Here is a 9933-nt window from a genome sequence, read left to right as displayed (position 1 = left end):
CTGCAAACAAATGTCTTCAGGAAAACAGCCCTTCAACCTGAGCAGCACTCAGTGACATCTTATCAGCCACTCTCCTTGCTCCCCTAATCAGCCTGGGACATGAAGAATCACAGCAAGGACCACTGTACCTTCAACCCCGCTTTGCTTGCCAACCTCCAATGCTTGCAATGAAGAGTTAAAGTAACATGTAGCTGGGTAGGTGAGAAGAGTTTCTCTGTGTTTGTGGCCAGAGGGAGCCACTTCTCCTGGGTTACTCATCTATAACAGTAAAGGTTAAGCCAATGTGGGCACAGGCTGAAAAGAGATATGCCCAGCGCAGATTCTAAGCTGGGGGCAGGGGATGAAGTGAAGGTTTTATTTTGAAATCAACATGACAAGTTTTTAAAACCACCATCTTCGAGCAACTTGAGCCAGACCCCAAATATTTAACATTTTAAAATTTTTACTCGTTTCTAGCACAGACAGTACACAATTTGGCAGAACCTCTAATTAAAACCATAGATGTTTTAAGCCAATGGTAACAATTGTGCAACAAAAATAAATCACAGAAGACTGTGGATTTCATCAACAGGTTAGAAAACTAGAGTTGCCTTTACTAACACTTGACTTCAGCTGTGCTAATACCTGCTTTAAGCAACTTGAACATGAATAGTTCAGCAGTAAAGAACATTACATGCATCTCCCTCCCTAAGTAACATTTTCTTCTGCTTGTGCTCGGAAGGGGAGCAATTAAAGATGAATCTGATTAGGCAAATCCACAGCCATCCTGCAAAAAACCGCAGCTTTGGACTCAGTGAAGAAACAGGCTGAACACACAAGAGAAGGCTTTCATGCTAGTAAAGCACCTGACTTACCTCTCCTTTTCCTCCTATGCTGCAGACAAGTTCCCAGATTTCTAATCTCCCAGGAGAAATCCACAATCCATTCAAGACTTACACATCAACTGAGAAGCCACATAAGTATCATTGAGGCAACATGGCCGGAATCATATTGCAACTGGATGTTCTGTATTTGGGTCCCCTGCTCCATATACAACAACTGTGCTGGCTTACTCAAAGAGAAGGTCTTCATCCTTCTCTTCTGCTAAGAGATTGGCTGGCTCTCGTTCCGCACCAGCAGCCCTCCGCAGCTCCCGCTCTTTCTCAGATTTTTCTTTCAATACTTTTTTCTTTTCCTGGATCTTCTTTAACCTGTGAAGGGAAACGTGATTTATCTGTGAAGCAAATATGTTTTCATAAAACAGGCTAGCAGCAAAGATGCCATATAACTTGGATAGGATAAAGCTGCCTGGAGAAGTTCCCCAGGAAACGAAAATCCTGTAACAAATGGCAAAAGGCTTTTATTGCTAGCTGCTGCCACTGAAAAACTTAATCTCTGCAGATTAACACATTCCTTCATCCAAACTATAAATTATATTCTTGACTTTAAACACTGCATTACACTATTCTGCTTGTCTTTAATGAAGTTAATAGTCCTTTACTTCATTTCAAGTTTGACATTTTTGTTTCAGGTAGCCCAGAACACTGACCTCTGTGGCAGAGGTGTCCTTAAAGCAAAACACCTCCGTGTACCGTATCCCCTCGTTCCCTCTGGAAGAACGATAATGGACAGCTGTGTACAGTCTGGTGGTAGGGAGTGCAACTTCCAGACAAGTAACTGCAGATCTCCAAGTGGCCAGCTCTGGAAACTCAGTGTGCAGGAAGAACCAGCTCATGTTTCACAGCTGCTAGATTTGGTGAATAGTTCTTAGTCCCTTCTGAGGAATGGTCTATTGGAGAAAAAGAGCCCAGTCTAGTCTTGTTTAAGATATTTACCTGTAGAATTCCTCTCGTTCTCGTTCATCCAGTTCTGTGATGATGTAAGAAAGAGTACGCTCAATCCTGGGAATAATCACTAAAAAAAAAAATAAAAAATGAGGAAGTTGTTGGACTGTTGTTATATTAGCCAGGAAGTTACTTAATACAGTGCACAGATGGTTCTTTAAAGTCAGTCTAGTAATTCTTTTGGCTAGGGGAAACTTACATGGCTTTCATGGAAGATCACACTATTTCATTATAGACAAGTACACAAAATTGTTTTCTTCAGTAAGTCCAGGACTAAAGTAGGACTCTGAACATCACAGAATCTCCCATAGTATGTTCTTTTGAAAGGTGCAGTGGAATCAGTAAGCACTGATCCCTGATTGTTTGTAAGGTCCTTTTTTCCTGTGGTAGTGGTTAAAAAAAATCCTGCAAGAGGTGGGCCAGATTTGAATTAAAACTATGTTCTTCCATCACATTCTTTCAGAAACTTCTGTTCAATATAGCACTGCTACTCACAGAATTATGATCTCTGTTTGAAAAAGCCATCATGAAAACAAATATTCAAATATAACACCATTACAAGGGAAAAGATAAGACATTAAACAAAGCTTTAATACCCAACTGGGTAAGATGTGTCAGACTCACTTTTTGAAAGGAGAAAGCTGTTATCAGCACTACCAAAGTTATTTGGAAGGCTGTAGAGGAAACCTTTTCTACAATCAAATTTGTGGAGTGACAAGGTGCAGATAAGGCCTGCACATTTAAAGGAACAAGTCTATGAAAAGCAGGTCCTACTGAAAAGCACCGTTTAGAATCATGTACTGAATTAAGTTATGGCACACATGCAAAGATCTATCTCAGAAAGGAACTTGAAATAATCAAAGCACCCTGGATACTGCAGCAAAAGGAGCTGCAGCAATATTGTGCATAGGTAGTACTTAAGAAATTGCAAGAAACAATGTGTTTGTGAAATCTTTGTTCTACAGGGTCTCAATACAACTTCCTGATTAGTTTCTCATGTTTGTATATTCATTTATCTCTGTGTACTCCATTCCACTGGGCTTTAATTTTTGTTCTTACTTGTAATGTGCTTCATTGTAATGCTATCCGAAGAGTTCTTGAACTGGTTAGAAATCCTACTAACAAGAAAGCAGTCAAAAGAAGAGTGGTTTCCATGACCCTGCTCCTCTTCTTGCATGAAGACAGAAAAATATCATGCATCCCAAATGGAAAAATACTCACCATGTTCAATGGCATTCACACGTCTGTTTGTTATTTTAATGGCTTCATCCAAAGTAATAAAGGATGTCTGATGGAATAGGATTAAATAATTAATACATAACAAGACAAATTCAGCATTTCCATAAAATCTACACACAAAACCAAACAGCACCTGAAAGCCAAAGCCAATCCTGTAACGTTGCTATACAGACTACATTCTTGACAGAAACAGAATTTTTTCTACTGTTAGTAGCACACTGAACACTCTACATTAGCAGTTAAAAACACCAGTTCCCCAAAGAAAGGTTCTTCTTAGCATTAAGGAATAAGAACTTCTTTGAAGCGATAATATAACTCTGCTTTATGGCTCGAAAAGGTTTGCAAACTTGTACAGCACTGGGACTAAAGGAGTACAGTACAGCTCAAAGCATTAAGCTGCAGTCACTGAATGTTACTTTCATTTCAGAACAGTGAGAAATCAACAATCCCCTTCTTTTTTTTTCCTCCCACCAACCTGTAAGGAGGCCAGTTCCACAAGCAGCTCCACAGCTTTGGCATAGTTCCTCTTCAGCTTAGCCAGCTGTTCTCCACCTCTGGCCAAGCCAGTCAGCTCATAGCCTGAAAAAAGAATCATCAAATAATATTTGTTGCTAATGCTACTATGGTGTTTTCTTACTAGATAAAAATTGGTACTTTACAAACTATGAGGATACAGACAGCTCAGCAAGTGAGAAGGTAAAGCCTTTGCCCATTAACAAATTGTCTTTATGGCGGCTTATGTTACTACAGATCATTAGTGTGCATGTCCACAGCAAGACCTACCAGTTGCAAAACCTGGTAATTCAAGACAAGCCTTCTCCTCATCTGAAAAACTGGCTGATTTAGGACATTAAAATCCATTGTAGTCCCTAATCATCCCTTTATGTCACAGGAACAGGTCAAAGCATCACAGAGGAAGTAAGTACATCTATGCCTATGATGTAAACTGACTTATCAAGACATGACACGACAAGTATTTTTGTATTAGCGCAGAATAGCCATAAGTACACGTATGATAGAAAATGCTTTTGTACTTACTGTCCCCTCCTTCCTGGTAATGCTCAAAAACTGGCAAGGTTACACCTGACAAAAGCAAACAAGAATTCGTGTAGGAGACATAAAGGGTTATAGATTTTTTAAGTACAACTCACTTTTACCCTATTTGCTTCTAATAAATTATGTAAGCTCAGAAGCTTTGTTTCCAAAATCTTCCTATATAGCTTGGAATGATTATGTCACACTGGTTCTGACATCTTAATATGGAATTTCAAAATTGTATTGAGATCAGAGATTTAGACACATGAAAAATTCAGGGAAGTATTCTGGTTTATTCAGTGTTCAGTTTTATTATGTTTCTGTTTAGTAACGTATTGCCTGTGCTCAGGCAATATTTTAAGCATTCAATCCTGATTTACCTTTTTTGTTTTCTTCATAGACAATTACTGATATTTAATTTCCTGAAACTTAATTAATTTTTGATACTTAATTTCCTGATCTATTTTTCAGTAAAGCTCTCTGGAAGTTATGCTTTGTCTGCAGATCTAGAAATTGGACTGCGGTTTACGCACACTCATTTAATTTTATGAGAGGTAAATAACCAAATATAAAAATTATATGCTGTATGCAAAAAAAATCAAATTACAAGTGTTCCCACTGTTAGATTAATAAGAGAAATAAAGAAGAGGTGATAGTGTTCGGAGACATTCCTGTGTATTTCAGTCTCCTCCCACAATTCCTTTAAGAGTTGAAATACTGATAGTCTAGAATGGAGTCACCTGCTACGTTGTCTTTTTTAGTTCGGATCTTGACTTGAGCTTTGTTCACATTTTGGATCACAGTGGTACTGTAAGGAAGAGAACGCACATCTTAATCAGGAAAGCTGAGGTGGCTCATTAAGTCAGCAGTATATACAAGATGAAGCAGTTACCTACTACAGTACTGACTGTACTGACTCTACAGTAGCAGCTGTAAAGACTGGGAAATTGTCTTCAGCTCAGTTGTCTGTGCAATTCATTGGACAGACTTCAAAGCTAACACAGAAGCTTTGAAAGAAATAGGTTTCCAGCAGTGTTTGGAAATGTACAAGACACAGAGTCTGTGAAATGTAACTTTAGAAATTACACCAGGTGTACGAAGCATAGCTAAAAACTAGACAGTTAGCTGGAAAATTAAGTTTAAAATACTTTAATAACATTTAGTCTAATCAACCTGTAAGACTTTTTTCCCAATAAAGTGAAGGGAATTTCAAGGCTTTAATGCAGACCAAGGCCACAGCATTTTGAGTCTGCAGGCATTCATTCTTTCAGAACGTTTATGAGTTTGCTTACCCGCTAACTCTATGATATTAACAAACTCAAGCTTGTACAACAATTCATCTTGAAGAATTCTGAAGTGTCTTAAGGTCTTCCAAGAACAGGTCACTACAGCCAACTCTTCTACTGAAGGACAGTTTGCTTACAGGGTGAACTCTGACTATTGTTGATAGCTAAACACTGCGACTGGTTCGGACAGGAAACAGCACCATACCCAAATGAAAGGGCAAAAAGACTTTTCTCCAGCAGCACACAGATCACTGCTGTGTTTAGTCACGTGGTTCTTCCCCATCAGCTGAATCCTTAACACTTCTCCAACTTTATTCCACAACATCTACCCACACTTGAATGAATTACACAGACACACTGGTTAGAACTGTTATTTATTAAAGTACAATTTTAAAATATCCTGGAGGAAAAAGATCTGTTTCCCCTCTCACATACAGCCCTCGATAGCCCTATCAGACGAGGCTAATGATGATAGGAGGTTAGAACAATTAGTAAAATTACTGCTTGACTTACTAGGGAAAAATAACACACATTACATCCAGCCCTCAAGTTCACAAGATCAAAATAATAAATAGTCCAACACTCTGCTATAAATTCTTGTTTCCCTACATTTTAGATTCCAAGCTTTGTTTAGCTTCCAGTGTAATATACATTTTCATCATGCAAATTATCTCTCTCTTGCAGTAATGTCTCCCACCTTTACCTAATGGAATTCACTTCATCCTGTCCTACCTTGTCCACCATCTTTTTTTTCCCCAAGTGCATTTAAAAATTTTACTTTTTTCCCCAAATCAACAATTTATTGATCGCTCTTTCCCATGGGTAGGACGTCCACTAGATCAGTAATCCTCACCTGAAATCTCCTGCTGTAAACTTTGCCTCAGCAAGTGAAAAAGCAGCTTCTCTCATCACCTCACCCATCAGCATCTTAGTCTGTTTTAAAAAAAAAAGTGGCAAATACGAGGCACATCATTACTCCTTTTCCAGGATAAAAAACTAACAACTAACAGCATAAAGAGAGTAATGAGAAATTTAAGAGTGAGAAAGTCCTGTATGTGTAGCTTACTCTTAAACTGCAAATCATAATTCCCAGGTGACTGGCAAAAAAAGAAGTATTTCAGCTGTTTCACTGACCCAGCGTAGAGCTCACAGAAACACCAAAAGACCTGTCTTTCTTAATAGTCATTAAATTCTACTATATGGGGGTCAAATCACCACAATAACATGGTTCAGTAGGAAAACGCTCTTACTTCATGTTGTACTGAATACTATGAGACAGCTCAAGTTGTTTTCCAAGATACAGTGTATGCAGCTTTGTGAAGCTGTGCGCTCCTACTCTGTGTTTTCCCAAGTTTGACATATTTGAAGCCCTTGTAGCTAAAAAATATTCGATTGAGAAGCAAGAGCCTTTGTGTATTAGACAGTCTGTAGGAAAAAAGATACAGAGTGCCAAGAGCTTGTCTACAGCATCGCAACAAAGCACGACTGCCGACCATGGCTGCTGTAGCAGCTACAGCCAAAACAGTGCAGCCCAAACCCACCTACTATGGCAGAACAGAATGAGCCATCTCAGGCTCTAATGAGTATCTTAGATTTGTCATTCACGTTGCAAAGGAAGAAGCAGGACTTTGTGTTCCTTCATAAAAGAACAAGTTACATCCAGACAAAACTTCTGCTTTCTAGTGTACCTAGTCATGCAGGAAACAGAGATCTGCAGTATCCTCTCAACTCAGATAAAGCAACAAAAGTGGGGCTATAGAACATACTAAATCGACTCCTGAAGTATCCGGCAGCAACAGAGCAAATTCCCTGTAATGTAGAAGAGATGATAGGGAACTTGGGATGCAAAACAAAGCAGAGCTTAGGACTGGTTGGAAAGAGGTGAAGAATATTAACTCCTACTAAATTTCTATATCATTGCAGCCAGAATAACGTAATTCTGCTCATCGGTCCTCAGTAGCCTCACTTAGAAAAACCAGGTTATCCACAAAGCTGTCCGACATTCCAGCCTACCTAATGAAGTTAGCAGAATGGGAATGCACAACCAATAGAACAGACAAACTTCAAATAAAGTGAGACAAACAGAGGAAAATTCTAATGTACCTACCTCAATAATTTTCTTAAGGATCTGCCTGAATCGAAGTGTCAAAGCATCAGATTTTTTCTTCAAGAGGTTACGACCTGTTTGGGCTCCTTTCAAACGAGCCTTCATGATGGTCTGAGCCCTGTTAAACAGAGGAATAAATAAAAATGCCCTGCATCATCTGAAGGGATTAGGAAATAAACTTATGCAAAGTTTTCTGACAGGGTCATGACTGAAATTATGAGGCAACAAAGAAACATCAGTGCAGTAAAACAGGATGGCCACTTCAGGATAGAATTTTATACTCCCATTTAAAATCAAGGGAATTTATTATGTGTATCTCCATCATCAATGAGAATTACAAGGTTGCTATCTGTGCAGTCAAAGATCATGGAAAACTGACAAGGCATTTATCAGCACTGCCATAATAGGAAATAAGAGTTTTCATGTTTCTTGATGACTTACAAGTACCAGAAATCAAACTACCCCAAAAGCCCACTGTCAGTGTGACACTGGTATTGCTTTTGAGCTCTTTTACTGCTATGTCATCTTCCCAAAATCAGACAACACAGCAAATTCTTCATGTGATCATTAACTGTTGATGCTGTGTTCTCATTTTACAAAGCAGCAAGATAGAGCAGTCGTACATTCTGGTTTAAAGAAAGTCAGAAAGCACAACGATTCCGTATCTTCATACGCTGCACAGGAGTTTTACAGGCTATTTAAGACAATCAGAAGCAGCATCAGTTTAAAAGGGATATTAGTAAGCTAGCTGCAACATTGTATATCCTTTACTTCCAGTAGCACACTTACAGGCTTCTTGTATAGAATTAGGAACTGAAGAAGGATCCAAACCTTCCTTCCCTCTCTGCTGTGGAGAGTATTTTAATTTGAAGAATCTTTTTTATTTACGTTAACTAGAGTAACAGAAGCTATACTACAAAAACCAGAAGCTGAGCTTACTTAAGCTACCACTTTGTACACGCAGCCACCACATGGAGGACAGTTCTGAAGTCAATGCTATGAAATGAAGCCTTATACACTTCCTCTCTGACCTTGGAAACAGTCACTATAATTAAGGTTCTACCAGCACAGTGGAATCCATTACTTTCCATGGACATCTACTGGCATGTGATGAGAATAGCTCCATTAACGTCTACCAAATACTTATCCCTGAAAGTACAAATACTTTCTGAATGTTTATGATTTAAAAAAAAAAAAGTCAAAGAGTAAAAAGGCAGCTTTACTTTCACAACAAGCAGGTCTCTGTCACCACCCTGCACTAACTTGTTCGCTGTTCACCACCTGCCAGAGACTGGCTGACCTTCTAGTTCAAGCAAGATTTCACAGGTTCTGAGAGTGCATTAAACAGAGTCTTGTTTACTGTCAAGGAGACTGAGCAGCTTGTGTAATTGATGATATCCAGCACAGAAGAGGCTCATACCAGCAAGCCACTTCATAAAGATAAAAAAGACCCAAACAAAATAAAAAACCAAACCTTGTGAAATTCTGTTCTGTCAGTTAACAAAAATAACTGTTGCAGAGGCAGGCCATCTTCATTTTATCATCCTCACTTACACTCCTATCGAAACATCAGCCACATTATCTGTCTAGTACCTCATTTGAAACAGGGCTTGTAAATACTAAGCCTTTGTACACCACCACCTTCTTGCCACAATGACATATCAGCCCACAAAACCAGACACCTTTTAGAAGTGGCTGAAGTGCCTCCTCCTTGAACATGTAAACTGAATGAGAAGAGCACTATCGAAGAGCAGGAGCGAGACCAGATGGCTTAGTATATGCAATAATTTATTTCTGAACTAAGTTTCAACACAAAACCTTTACTATGTCATGTATTAATCTTAACAGATACACTGTTATTTCATATGTCCTGACGTCATACATGGGGGAGTAATTATTATTTTACATTTGAGGTTTTCTGTCCTGCAAGGCACCTTTTTATAAAGGGTACATGCAGGCTGATATCAACCCCATTTTACGCAAGTATATTTCAAACAGGCTTTCAGCTTAAGGCAAAGTCTTTCTGTCCAGGAGGGTTCTGAAGAGCAACTGAACAGCACTATTAAAACAGCAATTTTACTAGCAGATTAGTTTCAGTTGTTTGCGTTCCTTCCAATGCTGGCGGATTTCTAAGCCTTGTCAGGAGACATCTGATTTCATGACAAATAGTTTGCTGTCAAGATCTGGAAAATTACTTGACTGTCCACAGCACTTTATGCATTTTACTTCCTCCTTTTTTCTGCTACCAACCCTGTCCACAGTGGGGGGTGGAACTAGATGATCTTTAAGGTCCCTTCCAACCCAAACCATTCTGTGATCTATGGGCCACCTCTTACACAGCAGTATCACCTATTAAAAAGTTCAGGGAAGCTCTGGTTCGATGTGTGCAGTTTTTCATACACATACATTCTACAAATTGTTCTTTTTAACATAAAGATTCTCA

At 38.9% G+C, this 9933-nt stretch overlaps 1 protein-coding gene across 1 annotated transcript; it reads right to left on the bottom strand.

Moving 5' to 3' along the window:
* Window positions 1–423: 423 nt before the first annotated feature.
* ATP6V1D (ATPase H+ transporting V1 subunit D) lies at window positions 424–7602 on the bottom strand. Its single transcript, XM_010177985.1, has 8 exons — window positions 7491–7602; window positions 6237–6316; window positions 4838–4905; window positions 4101–4145; window positions 3538–3641; window positions 3045–3111; window positions 1815–1893; window positions 424–1190 (listed from the first exon to the last, which is right to left on the bottom strand). The coding sequence occupies exons 1-8, from the start codon at window positions 7593–7595 to the stop codon at window positions 1049–1051; spliced, it is 690 nt and encodes a 229-aa protein (XP_010176287.1). The 5' UTR covers window positions 7596–7602; the 3' UTR covers window positions 424–1048.
* Window positions 7603–9933: the final 2331 nt, after the last annotated feature.

The sequence above is a fragment of the Antrostomus carolinensis genome, unplaced genomic scaffold (genome assembly GCF_000700745.2).
Source record: "Antrostomus carolinensis isolate BGI_N321 unplaced genomic scaffold, ASM70074v2 scaffold32641, whole genome shotgun sequence".
Lineage (NCBI taxonomy): Eukaryota > Metazoa > Chordata > Aves > Caprimulgiformes > Caprimulgidae > Antrostomus > Antrostomus carolinensis.
Note: the sequence above shows the minus strand (reverse complement) of the source record. Positions and strands in the feature narration are given on the sequence as shown.

Bases quoted from the DNA above. Each gene is read 5' to 3' on its own strand.
- ATP6V1D (XM_010177985.1), bottom strand. From the start codon at position 7,595: ATGAAGGCTCGTTTGAAAGGAGCCCAAACAGGTCGTAACCTCTTGAAG. The intron at 3,642-4,100 runs GTAAGTACAAAA...TTCTTTTTTCAG, and splicing joins TTACCAGGAAGGAGGGGACA to GCTATGAGCTGACTGGCTTG. The intron at 1,894-3,044 runs GTGAGTATTTTT...TTTTTTTTTTAG, and splicing joins TGTGAATGCCATTGAACATG to TGATTATTCCCAGGATTGAG.